Raw genomic sequence first — 18,719 nt, 5'->3', positions numbered from 1 at the left:
GACTAAACGAGATTCTTCCAATTTAGTGGAACGCCATTTACTTTCAAGATTTCTCGACTTTTGTTTTAGTTTGTAAATTAAGCCATGGAGCTTTCTTTTTCTGTTTTATGATCTTCTTCTTTAGAGGAGCGACAGAGTCGAGTGTTATTCGCAGTGAGGCTGCAGCGCTATCAACAAGATGATTAATTTGGGAGGGACTAAAGTCCTCCATTATATTGATATTGAGTCCTGGTATTGAATTAAGTGCTGATGGAATCACTTCCTTAAATTTAGTCACAGCACTTTCAGATAAACATCGAGCGTAGGATATTTTGCCTACTGGCTTGTAGTCCAGTAACAGGACATCAAAAGTTATTAAAAAATGGTCTGATAAAAGAGGATTATGTGGACACACTGATAAACTTTCAATTTCAACACCATATCCCAGAACAAGGTCCAGAGTGTGGTTTAAACAGTGAGTTGGTTCATGTACATTCTGACTGAACCCAATTGAATCTAATATTGAGATAAATGCATTATTAAGGCTGTCACTATCAACATCCACATGAATATTAAAGTCACCTACAATAATTACTTTATCTGTTTTAAGGACTAAACTTGATAAAAATTCTGAGAATTCAGATAGAAATTCAGAGTACGGACCAGGAGGGCGGTACACAGTAACAAATAAAACTGGCTTTATTGTTTTCCATGTTGGGTTTGAGAGCGTAAGAACAAGACTTTCAAAAGAGTTATAGTTTAGTTTAGGTTTAGGATTGATCAAGAGGTTTGAGTCAAATATGGCCGCAGCTCCACCTCCTCGGCCAGTACCTCGAGGAATGTGAGTATTAATATGACCAGGTGGAGTAGATTCATTTAGACTGACATATTCTTCATGTCTCAGCCAGGTTTCAGTGAGACAAAATAAATCAATCTTATTATCTGATATTAAATCATTTACCAGCTTTCGTTGATAAAGATCTGATGTTTAAGAGCCCACATTTAATTTTTCGATTTAGTTGCACTTTTGCAGCGGTGGTGTGGGGCAGACACAGTCATTATGGGGATTTGAGTGTGTGAGAAGTCCGTCTCCTGGTCTCAACTCCGGGTTGTCATATATGATTCACTCTGTATAACAACATCTGTTTGGCTTGAATTCGGTCTCAATTAATAGATTTGACAATTTGGAATTATAATCCGAGTCATGGAACACAGTAATCATATTTTCCCTTTAGATTATTATTCTGATTGTTTAGTCTGTAATATTGACATTTGAGAATCTGGTAAATTCATTTTGGTCAATCAATGATTAAAATATACGCAGATCTTATTTCCGACTAATCGTTTCAGATTAATGTGACTGAGGCTGGGATCCTGTCTGCAGAAACCTGAAGACATTAAGCAGGTCAATGAATGAAATAATCTCATAAATCATTTATTTATGTGATTCTGTGAATGATCTCTTGGTCTCTGCGTTGCAAATAATTGTCATTTGAATTCAGTACACGACTAACACAGCTGGATGTCTGCCAGCACACACTGTATTATCCAGTCAGTGTGTCAGAATGAATTTACCAGCAAAGGCCACCACCTTGTGGACAACCAGCCTGGTCAATTGAAAAATTGCCAATTTGTTCAACTCGGGTTAATATAGGTCAGGACAATAGGACATAATATTCTGAAAACTTCTTTTATTACGAACATGTAGCATTTTCTTTTTTATATATACACAAAACAAAAACTGAAATAACAAACATTTTTGGTTTTAGTGACTTTTTAAACATCTTCATTTTATGTAGTTATGTTTTATTTATCATCACTTTCCAGGCTAGCTTGTTAAACTGCTGCAAGATAGTTGACAATGCTAACAAGGCATTTTAAGGACAATTATGAGTCAAATCATTTGCACAATTACAAAAGTCACTCTGGGAATACACATAGCCGCATTCATTTTGAAATGTAAATCAAGAATTTGACAGTTCATGTCGCAACAGGCCTTCTGGAGTTGAAGACCTTGATCCCATTTTGCATTGAGGATCTAGCATATTTGGTCAGTAGAGCTCCGGTGGTCTGTTTCTCTCCACACAGGTCCCTGAATGAGGAGAAGCATTACACACGATGATTTATCAGATAGCTAAATCACATTTATGTGATTTGTTTCTGCAGTAATGTCCACAAGACACATTTATTTTACATAAATGGTAAAGTAATTGACATCATGGTGATTATTTAGCCTTTATTTTACATTACAATATTGTCCTAAATGGATGACACCTACTGTATGTATGGCGTGATGTCGTCTTCTGTCCACTTGTCTCGGAGTGTGAAGAGGTGGTTAAAGCGCTCCAGCGTGTCTTCTGAGAGATCCTCCACCCGCAGCAGACTGATGGTCTCTGGACGGGAATTACGGTCCACCAGGGCGACGCTCTTAAAGATTTACGACAACGTCAGCACTGCGGTCAGTTTCTCATGAGGAGTCAGTAAGAATGAGCAGAAAGAAAAACTTCAGCAAATCACTTTTACTAAAAGAGCGTGATTATCCAAGGTTGGTTTGAAATTGTGCTTTACATTGTCTCATGTCAGAGGCAGATGGAAACTGAATCGCAGGTACAATGAAATGCACACTGGCTTGAAAGAGAAGAAGACACTCTGCTGGTGGTCATAGCGCTCTAAGATATTACTACTTTAGTCAACTTATTTGACATTTATATATAATACAGAGACTGATTGTGCAATTTTAAAACCAGAAACCGCATGAAGCTGCATTGTTGAGAGGAAGATGTGTTCGAGGTGTGAAAATGACCATCTCTTCTCTTTAAAAGTAAATAAAAACAGATCAAATAAGTATATAAGAGAGTTACAGGCTAACCTTTAGCTGGTCCAGTCTTGTGCTCATGCCCTCTGGGACGCTCTGCTGCCAGACTTCCTGAAACTCCCTCAGGTTGAACTTGACTGCGTTCTGCAGCAGCAGTAGGGCCGTGCCCCGACATACTTTATCCTCATGCAGTGCATAAAAAACTTTGTCTGTATAGAGGAAGGAGGATACAGAGGTGTTAGTACTGTGTCGTTTCACAGGGACATTATTGTGTAGTAGAAATGTACTCATTTAAACTTAAGGTCTGTCAGTTGAGTTTCCATTGATTGTTTTTGTATACCGTTTTCAGAATAGCGTTTCCCATAGCAGTTTAAACAGTGCTCGATCATCTCTCTGTGAAAGAGAAGAGACGTTATTAGAAACTGGCTGAGCATCTATTAGCAGTCATCCAGCCATATAATAGATGCTCAGAAAGTCAGTATTACCTCATAGCATTACTCCTTAGCCTCATAAACCACTAAAAACTGTCAGTATTTTTGTTTTCCTGTTGTATGAGCATGAAGATCCCAGATGTTAACTTACTTGGGCTCCAGTGGAGCTAACTCTTCCAGACTGGTTTGAAGGGGAACCTTGTTGAAAGACCAGGACTCTGAATCGACCAGCTGAGTCACATGACTGAGCAGCTTCATCTCGTAGTCAAAGTCCAGCATGCGCCAGTAGCCTAGAAGACAGAAAATAAACTCTCTACTGTACACATCTGATAGTTATCTGTTTTAAAAGCATCTTCCCTGCACTGCACCACCAAGGAGCAATACCTTGACGGTGATGTTTTACCTATTTGTTGCCTTGCAACAAAAGTAACATAACAATTAGTAGACATTATAATTGGTAAGAAATGTCACTGTTTACCGTCTATCTGACAGGCATGGATGGTTTCTAAATTGGTCTTCAGCTCCTCTTCACTGGCCTGGATTGTCTCCAACAGATCTTGTATTGTGTACTGGTAACGGAGGAACACACACTTACTTACAGCTACAATAACATTCAAAATAGGGTAACATTTAACATTGAAGAAACATGGTTTGAAAGCCAAAATACTTCGAAAAGCCAATTATCTATTTACACAGTCCGACAGGATATTTTTGATTAATGACTTTATTGTGAAATATGTATTTACCCTGTTTTCGGTATTCTCCTCCTGCCCCCCTAAAGCAGGTCCTTCATAAGGATTCTCCATTAAAACCTTCCTCAGTTTCTTCAGTTTAGGGCGCTGTTTCCTCAGTTCCCAGTAGCTGTTACTAAATCCCCAGATCTACAACATAATGAATATATTGATAGTGTTTGTTGGTCATAAATGCACATGTACACAGTAGATTGTGTCTGTTGGTGTGGGTGTTACAGTAAACCAGGCAGGTAGCTGTGAGTGTGTCATTGCCATACCTTAGTGTGCACCACGTGAGAGCTTTCCTGGCTGTTGGTGAGTTGGTCTGGTGTTCTGCATTCAGGTACAAACAGCAGCATGTTGGATGTATCGGCTATTTTTAGATCGTAGGTCTTGTCACCGCTACAGAGCACTGCACGCTCATCTGCATCCCCTCGAATCACTAGACTAGAAAAAGAAAATAATATTGTTCAGTATAATTTATTAATTACTTTTACATTATGTTTACATCCATCCATATCATGCATCTTGTGTCACTACACTGCACATCTGTTTTACTTATCTTCAATCACATCATAATCATTTGAGTAACACAAGAACATATAAAAGGAGAAGACAGCAGTTACACAGTGTTTACTCTTACCAGGTTTTAAATGAATACACAAAACAAAATAAACTGACAACATTATTGTTTTGTTTTTCATCATTATAATTAAATAACCTTTGGGTTTTGGACTGTTGACCGATAAACATTTGGAAGATAATAAGAATAACACATGCATTACAATTCCATACATATTATAAAGGTACATTAATTCACATTAGTGATACCTTACCTTTGCCCAGCTTCTATGTGTTTGCACAGTGTGTCGTCCAGCTCCATGAGGCAGTAGTCTGCCGATGAAACGTTTTCCCCAAAAGACAGACAGTGAATTGTTTTCTGTAGATCTTCATCATTCAGCTTGGCGATCTGCAGAGTTGCCTGAACCTCCTCTAAAGTTCTCATTTTGGATGAGACGGTAAGTTAGATCGATAATGTTTTAATGAAACAAATTGGCATACGCTACCTTTTTTTGTAATGTACAAAACAAGTACATGTAACTTTGAAGCAATAATCGATGTCTGTCAAATTTCCCCGCTCTCTTTCTGTTGTGGGAAGGAAGTGCGCGAACTACGTTAAGGTGTGACACCAAAATAGGACCGGGTAGAAACTTAAAATCACAGAAACCTAAATAAATGTCAAAACAATTTTCCATGAGCAGTTATTTAAGGGTTGTAGTTAATGTATTAACAATTAACATGGGAATAGCCATGCAATTACGGTACTTCTTGCTACATGAGCTGAATATGCCGTAACCCGTAATATAGGAACAGTGAAGTCTCAAATCTTGTTTGAACCGAGAGAAAATACCAAACGGACCGCCACTCACGTTGAGGGTCAAATGTTTTGAGGATATGCTGCAAGTTTAATAAAAATGTCAAGTTTCTCCAGATCTGCCCAGGTAACTGTTCAAATGATACATTACATGATCTTATTTTTTTCTTCACAATATGACCGTAAAGTACGTTTAAGTTAATGTAAGACCGTTAGCCAACGTGCGATGCTAACGAGCTAGCCGGTGTGTGATATTAATATGATATTATTACTTAATAATATAAGTAGCGGACTAACCCCAGCAGTTAGAAACATACACAATAGTCAAATATGTTTTAACCTTACGCTATTGTTTGGAAGAAGCGTTATGACTAATATTATTTCCTGTCAGCCCCCGGTAACATAACGTTTTAACATCTCGCTGTCAAATTACGATAGCTTCACATTTTTGGGGGGATATTCTGTGGTTAAATAATTATTCTTTATAAACCAATTTTAAGACTTCATGTCATTTAAACTTTGGTAAGAAAATTACTTAAGGAATAGTGAATTTAAATTTCCATTTAAGACTTTATTGTCCTCCTTTTTTGACACACTGATGTGATGCCTAATGAAAATAATCAAACCAGTTTGGCACACACACAATACACACGCACATGCACACGCACCAGGAATGATTGAGGTGTTTGGTGCATTCTGTGTACAACAATGTCAGTTCAGGGACAGTTCCTTGGGTTTTAGGTGTTTTAGTTGCATATTCAAGGTGTCAGTTGTGGAGTCTTCATGTTATTACAGAAATATATTTCTGTCTGATATCTATCTTCAAAGTACAAAGTTGCCACTTACTCTTATACCGCCATAAGCTTCTTTCACAGCATACATTTTAACTTGTCATAGTAGAAAAAATACAGGTGTTACAAACAACGTTAATGATGACTGTGACGAGATAAAATGTCTTCCGTGAAAGTGCAGATTGCTTTTGTTGATTCTCACACCATTATTTAAATATAATTAACCTATTCTTTCTCTCGTTCCTCTTTTAGCAATGGGTGACCTTTGCTCGTTCCTGGTTCCTGATTGATGCCAGAATGCAGCCTCCCGGGAAGGTTGCGACCATGTGTGCTATTAGATTACAGGGGAAACACAAGCCTATCTACCATGCATTGAGTAAGTAGGAGTTCAATTTGTCACAGAACACACGCATATAAGGTCACGACTAACTGTCTTTAACATAACATCCCATCCTTAGTTTAAGGTTGCTTTGGCATAGAACGACCACACGATGGCAGTAGAGGATAATCTTAATAAATATTTTTACTTACTTATTACTAACAGTGACATTCTCAGAATACAATTTAGTCAAACAAACAAACCTCATACCATCTGTGTCTATACATATGTGTCTCTGTTAAAATAGAGTCATACGTTTTACCACAAAGATAAGCCTGGAAATAAACATCTTTTGAACTTTTTCGCAGGTGACTGTGGAGACCATGTAGTAGTAATGAACTCCAAACAAATAGCTTTCTCTGGAAACAAATGGGAGCAGAAAGTGTACTCATCTCACTCAGGGTACGTGCATACTACTTCATATGATAGTTTACTTTCCCTGTCTCTCCTTCTTTTTTCTAATTTGTCTTTGTTCTTCAATGCCTTTGAACCACTCAGAAAATATTTGAACTTTTTTCTTGTCACGTTTACAGGGATTTAAGTTTGATTCCAGAGAGTTCTTGTATCAGCTCAGTGTAAATCCAAAGGGTACGGAAAACGAGGGGAGGGGGTGTTACGGGATTTAGGGATTGTGCTACAGGCTGATAGGTTACTGATTTGTATAGGAATCCAATCTACTTGGATGTTGGCTACCACACAATCTACAAATATTATTAATGCTCTTCAACCACGTTGGTTTCGCTGCACTGCACGTGCCACCGATTTATCACCTTGACACCGTGAGCCGGGCGACTGTATGGAACCGAAAGATGTAGAACGTAGGATTTTTGAAAGTTAATAAACCAAACGCACGTAACTATGCAGGTTCACTTAAAACAAAAACATTGTTTTGTCGGGTGTTTTATAATAGGTTGAAAAGTTGTGTAGATGGTAAGATGTATAAATGAGTCGAGCTTTGCAGATAGAAAAAAGCTGTTCAAAAGCATCTTCCCCTGAAACGCTATTGGTATGGAATATTTAAATTAAGGCCTTTTTACAACTTGATGTCTACGATAGAGAACAGCAGCAGCATGAGGTGGGACTGTAATATCATGCATTTCACATATTGTGCCATTTGTTTAGCAGGCTTCGAGGGCTAATGTGGGGGCCTCCTCTGTATTTGTTTTACAGATTGTAAATGGGGAACATATTTTGGCCCATTTGCTTGTTTAACTCCTGCATTCATACGCAATGCTACACTAAACTATACTACGCTGTAAAGCTTGTGCGGTTGCATTTTAATACTGCACTCATAGATTTGTGACAAACTGTATCCATATTACTCGATGCATGTCCCTGTGCATTAGAGATCGGGGGTGGTTAGTGTTTCTCTAAGGTTTGCTTTGAAAGGGCACACAGTGAGGTCTGCAAAAGCCATTAAAAAGCATTCCCATTTTCTGATGTATTTCCTTTTGTCTAAAAGAGAAAAAATATTTGATTAGAAGTCCAGATTAAAAAACAGAATTCTCTTTAATATATTCATCAATCGTAGTGGAAGATATTATTCTTTGTCATGTCTGGTTTATGTATATTTTCATTTTCATAAATATCTAATCGCTGTAAAGCAGAGAAGTTCCAGGGATGTCAAAGCTCAATCGTCTGATTGGAGGACTGACTGAGCTGGTCTTTTTCTCTACAGGTATCCAGGTGGATTCAAACAGGTCACAGCTGCTCAGCTGCACCATAAAGACCCGAAAGCTGTAAGTGTCTTCAGTCGGTATTCTCCATTATTTATTATTATTTAAAGAGAATTCTAAAATCACAGATGTCGGTGCCACCGTCTTTACACCAGGAATATTTGTATTCTACTGAATGATTTAACTAAAGACTTTTTATATACGGTCTGTAGATTTCACCCACAGTCTTGTAGATTAGTCTCATGTCTTTGTCTGCCACATGCTGTGACGAGCAGGTGTTTCGTGGTTTTACATTCATCCCTCCCTTCATACGTGCTGCTGTGAATTGCAGTGAACAGGGATTAAACAGCAGTGGATTTACACGGGGGATGGTGGTGTTGGTGCGGTACAAGAATGTCAGTTTAAGGATGTCTCCTGGGGTTTTAGTTGTGTTGCATATTCATGGTTTCAGACTGTTCATTGAATATGCCGGGATTATTACAGTCTGACCTTGATGTGACATCATACTGTCCTTGTCAAATCACTGGCAATTGACGAGAAAAAGACCAAAACGAGCAATGAATTTATCCACTAAGGATCATTTCTTGTGTAGCCAAAGCGTGATAACGGCCCATTCCTCTGTGCCGTAGAGCTGTAATACAAATGTTAATGACCAGGTGACCTGTTCTTTCATTATGATAAACATGGACACTGTAGTTTATTTTTACGTTTCTACCACATACACCGTCCTGCTGCTGTGAATACTCACCAGAACACCAAATGTGTATTAAATCCACACGTGAGAATAGTCCGAAACAAATGTACTTCTGTTCCAGTAACAGAGTAGGACATTATTGAGCCTTATTGAAACTATATATTTGTAACCTGTTTTTGATAAATGTACGCCCCTGATAACAATGGTAGTGTAGAGAGCTGCACGAATACATTGTTGGTTTTGGTGTTTTCATGAGATTTGTATAAAATAACACTTTAAGCGGAAGTAATGGTTGAAAGTGTTGGTGCCATTCAGCTTTATATAACTTTTATTACTTTGATTGACACCTCACAGTGGGCCCTGTGGCTCATATCCACTAACACTACATTTGTTTACCACAGATAAAGATGTTTTTTAAGTGCATTGTGCTGTGAGATATATTTGACGACTATAATATTTGTTTATTGTTACGTCAGGTTATTGTCTATGACGAGGGTGTTTAACCTCAAACCTGAACAATCCTGAACAAAAGCATCAGGGCTGTTCAGAACCATTTAACATGTCAACTGCAACAACAGAATGAAAACCATACACCAAGGGTGCGTAGACCTTTTCCATGTGCGGCTGTCGTAGGCTAATAAAAATAGAGTATAATTGCTCTTGTTATGTGGGAAACACTAATCGAAGGTGAATGACCTGTACTGGTTTCCAATCTGTAGTTTACAAAACCAGAAGAGACAGTTACTCTGCTGCTGGCTCTTTGCTGATGCAGGTTGTAGTCCAGCCGGTGACCACAAGCGTGTGTCCTTATGGTGGTTTATTTAAAATGATGTTTGGAGGTTTGGCAAGCGAAAGAGAAACAGAATTGGACAGATGACTGATTTGTCAGCACAGCCTCTGTCCAACATCTCCGATGTCTCGGTCTAGTAGCTCTCCAAGTCGAATTCACATTAAGAAACTTAGTTTTGGAAGCAAATGTGGGAACGGTATGTAAGGTTGCTATAGACACTGAGCTCTTAAAAAAAGAAAAGAAGAAGGAAACAATGAGCTGATTGTATGTATATGTTTCTTCTCACCAGATTGTGAAGTTAGCGGTTTACGGCATGCTGCCAAAGAATCTGCACCGCCGCACCATGATGCAGAGGTTACACATCTTTCCTGATGACGTAAGTCCAGTTTCTCCATATGTCTCCGACCTCTGAGGTCTTCAGACCGCCACCCTCACGCCTCAATCAACCAGATGTTCGCAAAGAGGAGGGGGGCACTGGTATCATTTTTGCAGATACTGACACAAAACAATGAATCATTTCAACCCTTTATTCAAGTATAACTTAAAGGTGTACAGTTCAATCATGTTATGCCTCAGTGACAGTAGAGGCCGAATGTATTATGTTTAAGTTTTTTGGCGATAACTCAAGAATCCGTACGCCAATTATGACAATTTTACACAAATGTTTAATTGTATAAAATTATGCGATGGTGCTATTTTGTCCATAAATGGATGTAAACTACAACCTGATTGGTCAGTAGAGGCATACAACTGAGACGCGTTAACTAGGTCGGGCCCTCCATCGGTGCTTCCAGTCATCCCGATCCTCCATGCATCTGGCTAGCTCGCCAGTATTTTCTGCTCCCGCATCTTTCCTGAGTACATCCACGTATGTTATTGCGGGACGCCCTCGTGATCGGTGCCTGTGTGTTGGCTCCCACAGCACAAGTTTGCTGGCTGGCAGCTCTTGGTGTCTCTGGCAGTGACCTGCCAGCCTCATTCTCCTAACCGCTGTTTTCTCACCCACCCTTAGCGCCCCCCCCCCATACAAGCGCGTGTTGGTGACATGCTCATCCTTGTTGATGCCAAGTACCACACGCCACATTCTCGTGTAGCACCCATCTAGGGATTTCTGCAGGGTGGGCATTCAGGGTCCAGCATTCACAACCCGCAGATCACCAACTCACTTCCCTTCAGTTGAACGGAGCTCTTGCCGCTTTATGTTTTGATTTTATGACCTGCGCTCAACAGCGTGATCAGTCAGAGCAGGCCCCCATGTACACTACCTGCTCAGTACCAGACAGCAGACAGACCCAGTTAAGGCCAATTCATACCTTCAGTGTCCACGATGGTCTGCGCGGACCATCCGCGTGCAGCCCAAATGTGTGACAGCACAGACGGAAGTCCTGTTTAGTGACTTGCAGGTGAACACGGTGAAGCATTTAGCAGCTAAAGAGTCAGAAGGTCGCTGAAGCCCAAAACGGAGTTAGAAGATTTGACTTTATGGACATAAACATGATACCAAATAAAGCTAATGTGTCTGTCTTGCCATTTATTTATCAGTGTATCAACTTGTCTCCTCTTTCTGCTTGATTCAAAAGAGAAATCTTGCATTATTAGTGTAGCTATATGCAGACATTTGATATAATTCAATTGTAATTGTTTCACCAGTGTCATACATCACAGCTTCTGAAATGAATTGAAACCAAGAAGTACTCGACAGGCCGTTAATTGACCTGGGCGGGCTGCCCAAATATGAACTGGATGTCATTTGTATCCATGCAAGAGAACATAATTAATTCCAGGTATTTGAAGAAAAGCAGATTGATTGTTGACTTGTAATGTAATACACAAGGTGTCAGAATTTTGAAGTGAGGGAAGTCAGATTCCTGTCTTTTTATTTTGGCCGACTTAATATCCTCCATCAGAATTGATGCTGTGCACTGTGCATCCCTAATTACAAGCAGATGGGCATCCTGAGCCTGAGAATATCTGCAGTCTCATCGACACGCCAGAGCAGTTCAGACACTGTCAAGTTGCTTATGAGTGTTTTGGAAACTAGAAATGTTACCTTCTTCCTAACGCTCCCCTTATTTTTCATGTCACCTCCTTTCAATTATTTTCTCCTGTCTCATTTCCTTCTTTTCTCCTTGAAATTCTTCTGCTACTCCACATTTTATTTTAATTTTTAATGCCAATGTCTCCTCCGTGCAACCGTCACTAGGAGCTGCCAGAAGACATCCGAGCCAACCTGACAGAGGAGCTCCAGCAGCCCAGAGAAATCCCCAGGAAACTCAACGAGTACACGCAGGAGGAGATAGACGCCTTCCCCAGGCTGTGGACACCGTATGTAGAAACACGTACACTAATGCCAGCATAAATGCACACACTGCATATGATCGCTAATACAGATGGGGGGGACACAGAATGCACTGTAACACACACAGAAACTCTCACAGCATTAACAGGAGCATTGTCTTTGTCACAGTCTCCCTTTTTAAAGACAGTGTCACACATTCTTATAAGGATCTCTATTAAACAAGGCAGAGTTGCTGCAAGGTGACTTGCAACAAAATGAATCTCCTGCAGAGAAAATATACACAAATTCATCCTCACTATCTGTATTCAATTGACTAAACTAAATAGAACAATACAAATGTTGACATTAAAGGTAAAGCTAACCTCTAACTTTTACCTTCAAATGTCTTTTTAATTCCCTGACAAACTTTTAAAAGTACCCTACTTAGCACCTTCTCACACACACACACACACACACACACACACACACACACACACACACACACACACACACGCACACGCACGCAGATGAGCAGCAGCCAGAAGGGGGAGATGTTGATCTGATGTCACTTTGTTATGTCTTAGTGTATGCCGACCACCCTGCCTGTCATACAGTAGTTGTTTGAATATGTTATGCTGGTATATCTGTAAAAGAAAAATAGTGATTTCTAATACTCTAAAATGACAACTGAAAACTTTCTTTTCCACAGTTGTTATATTTTATGGTTTTACTAGGCAACGTATGTATGACTCAATCAAATCGCTCGCCGACCCCCTTTTTGTAGCCAGTTTGACTCTGACATTTCAATAATAATAAGATGCAATATTTTGCATTGTAACTACAAACACATGTGTCTGTGGTGTGAATGATCGTCAGCGATCAGAGAGCTGTCAGTGTGTGACATGATGCAGAGAACACAACATACTGCTGCTGTGTGAATTCAGTCCTGATACCTAAATATGACCTTTCCCCCCCCAAGTGGACTTTTTTTATTTTCTATGTATAAAAGATTTGTGGGGTTTGCTGTGTTGTGCTCTTATGGTTACATACTGGAGTGCCTTGTGAGCGTCCCTGAAAAGATTTAGAAATCAAGGCTATTGTACATTATGCTATTATCAAAGGGCAATGTAACAGGCCTCTGTAGATGTGTTGCAGTTGTATTGTTTTACAGAAACTTTGTATCTCAAAGATTTCTGTGCTTTTCCCGGGTTGTGTTGTTGTGCCAAACATCGAAACATAAATGGTAAAATGTCAGAAACACATGTTGGGAAAGTCAGCTGTTTTCCCCACTACCTGTTTGGACATTCAAGGTTTCTCTGCGCGGTGTGAGAGAGAGAGCATCTGTTATTTGGCGTAATTTATATTCATGGCTTTTTGAGTAAAGTACTTTGTGGCTGGAGATTAGACTGACATTATGACCCGTGGTTTGCTGATCATGATAATGTTGTCCTGTTGCATGCGGCGTCACCTGCAGAAAACATCTTTGTGACGGGTTAACTGAGAGCTTTCTCTCTTCCACCGGCTCAGCACCGGCCTACATCAACCCATCTTACCATCTGCTAGCTCTTTATCCATGTTGGGGTGGGTCCTCTTCACCCACAGGAGCTGAGGCTCAACACCCAAGTCCCCTGGTTGTCTTTATTTTAACTGCTCAGAGGTTGTAGCTGCTGGTGGGCTCGTAAAAATGGAGTGGTAAATCGTAAATAGTCTTCACTTTGTGGCTCAACTTTTAGCTGCATCGCAGTCTAATAACAACATTACTGCAGTCAATACTCTTCGACTGTCCAGAATGTTGTAAATGTTTTCACACTGTAACTACCCAGTTAACACAGTTATGCAACTTTTATGTGTTTCATTATGTCGTCAATAATGTGATGTGCATACAATTATGTGGATTTGTTTTTGCATTTTGTTTAATACACAATTAGCTTTGCTTGAAATTATTTCCACATGGGCAGAATGACTACCAGGATATTAGGACAGCATTATTTGTCAAGTTATTAAAGAGTCAGTTCATCCAAATTACAAACAACAACGCTGCCGTTGAACTTTTCTAAATGTGATATTTCAACGCTGTGAAGCACAAACATTTCTTGTGCTGGAGCAGCTCAATCTCAGACTCTCAAAACCTGAATGGCTAGTTACAACAAGAGGCAGTTTGGGTTTATTGTATATTTGGTGGACTGAACCTTTAAACCTGCAAACAGTACTTCACTACAATGCTGAAACCCTCCATCTGGTACTTATAACACATTTGGTATGAAAACGCTGAATCTTCAGAGGGATCTGATCCAAAAACATTCAGTTACTGTCCTCCGTGTTTGTGTGCGTGCATCGTACAGCATGTCTGCATTACATTCAGCTGTCAGATTGCGTGCGCACGGTGATAAATGAGCCCCGTCTTATTGTTTGCTGGTCCAATCTCCTCAGCCAATCAGTGCGAGTGCTCAGGCCTGTCGCCGTGTGGTAGCCAAGGTCAAGGTAATACTGGTTTATTTAAGGGATGGGCCTTAGCCTAGTTAATATTCACTCACTCTGTCTTATTCATTTTACTGATCAAATATATGCATGTGTGTCAGGGGAGGAGGGGTTGAGGTCATCGAGGGCGATCCAATCGTTACCCTTTATTAAACACAGTTAATATTCTCTCAGAAAAACCTTGGAGCAGAGGAAAAAGATTATACTCAGACACAGAAAATCAACAGCACAAACACACTGCTGTAGTTGATAGCAGAGCTATTGCAATTGATAAAAAAAATTGTTTTGCTTTGTATCAAAACCAATACAGCATGCTTTGATAATATCTGTCTGCTGCAATCTCTGCTCAAAATTAAAAGGAGAAAAGCACAAAAAGAGGACGCTGTGTCTGCTCTCATTTTGAAAAATACAAAAAAAACAAACCCTGATAGGATCTGCGTGATTTCTCATCTGTCACTTTAGCTCCATGTTTTTCCAGACTTTTATGCCTCCCCATACTAATGTGTTGTCTTGTGTTTTCTCCACAGACCTGAAGACTACAAGATGAAATGAAATCCAGGCTGCCCGACGTGACTAAAGCTGAAAAGGTTTTTGTTTTTTCAACCCTGAAAGCATTCTCGATTCCATTTCTCGTTAGATGCTTAAAATAAAAGGACTTCTTTTAGATGTTATCTGTTTTAAAACACAAAACTGATTTTCTCTGTTCAGATGAAATGTGTAGTTCCAGGAAGCAGAACTGGCTTTTGTTTAAATCCAAAACTGGACTTTACTAATAGACAAGTCATAACTTAGATGCCAACACACTCTGTGCTCCTCGATACACAATAATACACCTCCGTCAGTCGCATTGCTCTCGACAGCAGACCTGAAGCATCCAGAAACTTTCCCCATGTGGCTCAGCTCTGATCAGAGAAAATCAGATTCTGTAGATTTTTTTTGCACAAGTACACAACCATGAAGCGATCATATCTGACCCAAGAAAAATGACATCTGTTGTCCCGCCTTTGAAGGGTTGTGGGTTCACTGGGGAATCCTGAGCTTTCTGTCTCGTCAGTGTGTTGTAAAAGCATAAATCAATTCTGTTTATGCGAGTTGTATATAAGCTAATAAACAATTTAATAAACTGTGTTTTACATGCGTGTTGTAAAATCTGGTGAAAAGTTAAACGAATGACCTGAAACACATGTTATTGTCTCATTACAGATTTATTGGTTATAAAAGCAAACAAAATATAAAATAAATAGGTTCATGTTGTACTCCGGGGCGTGGTGGTGACACACATTCCTTATTGAAGCTGTTCAGGTTCGACAGTTTAAATCTCAAATAGACCAGAGCCAGATCGCAGCTGAACGTTTAGTTACTTTAGTGCTTGTTTTTCAGACAGGAAGGGTAAAGTTCACACTTGGGGTTCGGTTCCTTATTGGTTGCAGCAATAAGAACTAACCAGCTGACTGTTTTGAGTAATAACTGGATCCAGGTCTCATGGCAGCAAGAGGTCAGAGGTCAACCAGTGAGCAAACGGCTTCCACAGTGAGCAGGCCCGACTTTGCATAAGAACAATAAATGAAACAAACTAGGGCGGCAACACGAGACACAGATTTGTCTTCTTAATTCACCACAAGTCTGAGTATGAAAACCCAGAACACACCTGGTCCATCTTTGTAGTAACAATGAAATATCGCAGCACAAAACCTGATGGTAGCCAGGTTTTCTATCAATAAAAATGATAACTTTAAAAAGCAATAGTTCCACAGTGTTAAGGTAATAATAAACTTAACAGAAATGTGATGCTGAATGGGATCAACTCTAATAATAATAATAGATGGTAAAAAAGAAGCAAACTCAACACAATAATGTACGAAGAACAGTCAATTAAAAAAACATTTCAATATCCCTTAACACACTGAAACAAAGACAGCATGGAAGCTGGGGAATCGTGATTCATCCTTATAAAAAGCAGCCTGTACAAATATTGCCGTCCTCCATTTGAATTGTAAAATAATCTAGCTAGTTACACACAACCAAAACAAGATGCACGTGTCCAGTTACACACTCAATGTTTGGATCACAGGAGACATGCAGCTTCACACAAAAAGAAGAAAGGGTTTAGTCCTGAATTCAGCTGTGACATGAAACAGGTCTTTTACATTACCACTGGACGATGCTTACATAGATCAGGCACTTTTCGGACCCCCCTTTTACAGAGATATCGTACGAGAGTCCACAGAGCTATTTACATTGTTCCACCAGGTGGAGAAAACCACTGGGTGCACAGGGAGGGGAGGGGCTCTCACCACAGTCTCAGGTGTGGAACGATGTGTACGTGCATGTCAATGTCTGATTTGTTTGTGTGTGTTGTGGCGTGCGGGGCTCAAGCACTTCAGGTGAGTCCATCCTTCCTCTTGATGTCCGCCCTCCTCACTCACGCGACGACGTCACGTGACAACCTCCTGGCGACGCCCGGCGACCTTACCTCCGTGTCCTCGGAGTGGGTGGGGCTCGAGCGGTAACCATGTTGGCCATTAGCCAGTTGTGAGGGCTGTTGGGGGTAGTACTGAGGGGGGTAACCACGGTAATAGGGGTCCTGCTCCTGCTCTTCCTCTCCCTCCTCCTCCTCATCTTCGCCTCCTTGGTTGTTATTATAAGTCATTGCAGCAGGGTAGTATGGCTGGTAGCCGCCGTGAGGCAGGGGTTGGACTGGGGTGGTGGGAATATTTGGAGTCAGTGTGAGTGAATTTTTCTGGATCACCGCAGCAAACAACCACCACCACGGGGAACATGGAGCAACGTTAAGGCCGACTTGGAACTACAACCACTTTAAATGCCACCACCATCACTTCAAAGCAATAAGGATGTTGTGTGCTTTTAAAAGTGTTGCACCGGCAGATTTGGGATCCAAGAGAGTTTAAAAGTTTTGATTAATGAGGAAGTAGGTTAAAGAAATTCAGGAAAGATCTTGTTTCTACCCCGTGTTGCCCAGATGTGATATTGTTTTCAGAAAGATCACATCTGGATCACATTAGGGGTAAAAGTTTTTCCCAGTTTACAGTACAAGAGATACAGTCTGTAATGAATGCAGCCAATCAGCATCAAAGCAATTCATCACTATTTAGCGGATCCATCAGGCTTTAAAACATTTGATTAGTGTGGAAGATATTTGAGGCTGCTGCAGCAAAGCATTGTGCGCACGAGTGTTTGTTGACAGATGGCACTGAGATCAGTGGTGGTGATCATTGCAGCAGCATTATAATGGGGTTTTGTTTGGTCTTGCGGGAAGGTAAAATAATCCATTTTTGTCTCAGAGACTGTCAAATGATGAAGCAAGCAGATTAACGACCCAATTCTATCAAGTTCACTGAAAGTAGAAATTAATCCAGTTCCTACCCATAAGTAATCACAGAGCATTGTTTGCATTAAGACTGGAAATCTGGTGTGACTAAGGTTTCTAAAAACTTATACTGGGCAAAAAAAAGTCAACTTTTCAACTTTAAGGGCTTTGTTGCCTTAAAATCCAAATAAATTTACAGGAGATCCTGCAATAATGAGGAGTAGGTTGCAGGAGTAACTTGGTCTCAGGAGAAACAAAATGTAAAGACCCACTGCTGCAGGGATTAGAGGTTAAACACTTGGGTCAGGAGTAAGTAATTATCCATCCCAAGAAATATGGAGGCCTTGAAGGAATAATTTATCAATTTCCTCAGTTTTTAGTGTTATGTGCAGGACACAGAGGGAGGAGTGGAGGGAGGTGAGGAGAGGCAGACGGTTGGAGAAACGCTCCTCAGTAATCATTCCCGTAGTCCTGTTGAACTTCAGTCAGAAAGAGGAAGGGACAGAGAGAGGGGAACACAGAGAGAAGATGTTACACCGCATATCAGGAGGAGACCCCAACGTCACCAAAGAGTTAAACCTCTCAAACCACGAGAGGACTTCCCCAGCTGTTGGGTTGTGGGTTTGAAGGTAGAAAAATGAGTGTTGGAATCTGCTTCTCTCTTTTAGAGGAAGAAAACACACACACTGTGAGTAGTTATTACAGAACATTTAGCTAAAATAAATATTAAGACATTCAAGGGAAATGTTTGGAAAGAGAGAAAATGTGTCTGATCTTTATTTCTCTTTCTGTACAAGAAAGTATAAATAAAGATTTCCAACAAAGATTGAAAAGATTTAGAAATATCTTAAAATAAAGTGCTTAATTAAAAGAAAAGAAATAAAAAGTGGAGTTTGAGTTTCTTCTTTCTTTTTGTTAACTTCATTTCACACTTTAGCAGTCTCAACCAATTTCATTAAAATAATGTCAACACA

At 40.0% G+C, this 18,719-nt stretch overlaps 3 protein-coding genes across 3 annotated transcripts in view; 1 reads left to right on the top strand and 2 right to left on the bottom strand.

Moving 5' to 3' along the window:
- Positions 1–1,662: 1,662 nt before the first annotated feature.
- dscc1 (DNA replication and sister chromatid cohesion 1) lies at positions 1,663–5,142 on the bottom strand. Its single transcript, XM_029452338.1, has 9 exons — positions 4,793–5,142; positions 4,235–4,403; positions 3,972–4,106; positions 3,704–3,794; positions 3,377–3,515; positions 3,135–3,187; positions 2,849–3,003; positions 2,258–2,406; positions 1,663–2,071 (listed from the first exon to the last, which is right to left on the bottom strand). Exons 1-9 carry the CDS (start codon positions 4,960–4,962, stop codon positions 1,960–1,962), a joined length of 1,173 nt encoding a protein of 390 aa, XP_029308198.1. The 5' UTR covers positions 4,963–5,142; the 3' UTR covers positions 1,663–1,959.
- A 168-nt stretch (positions 5,143–5,310) lies between these two features.
- Positions 5,311–15,601, top strand: mrpl13 (mitochondrial ribosomal protein L13). Its single transcript, XM_029452339.1, has 7 exons — positions 5,311–5,458; positions 6,375–6,498; positions 6,810–6,903; positions 8,180–8,240; positions 9,951–10,037; positions 11,865–11,986; positions 14,945–15,601. The coding sequence occupies exons 1-7, from the start codon at positions 5,432–5,434 to the stop codon at positions 14,967–14,969; spliced, it is 540 nt and encodes a 179-aa protein (XP_029308199.1). The 5' UTR covers positions 5,311–5,431; the 3' UTR covers positions 14,970–15,601.
- An 8-nt stretch (positions 15,602–15,609) lies between these two features.
- Positions 15,610–18,719, bottom strand: part of col14a1a (collagen, type XIV, alpha 1a) — a 126,159-nt gene continuing 123,049 nt past the window's right edge. The window contains exon 47 of the mRNA XM_029452333.1: positions 15,610–18,224. Coding sequence (XP_029308193.1) covers positions 18,196–18,224 — 29 coding nt within the window. The 3' untranslated portion in view covers positions 15,610–18,195. The remainder of the gene's footprint in view (positions 18,225–18,719) is intronic.

The sequence above is a fragment of the Cottoperca gobio genome, chromosome 16 (assembly GCF_900634415.1).
Source record: "Cottoperca gobio chromosome 16, fCotGob3.1, whole genome shotgun sequence".
Classification (NCBI taxonomy): Eukaryota; Metazoa; Chordata; class Actinopteri; order Perciformes; family Bovichtidae; genus Cottoperca; species Cottoperca gobio.
The sequence above is the reverse complement of the archived record's forward strand: the minus strand, read 5'-3'. Positions and strand labels throughout refer to the sequence as shown.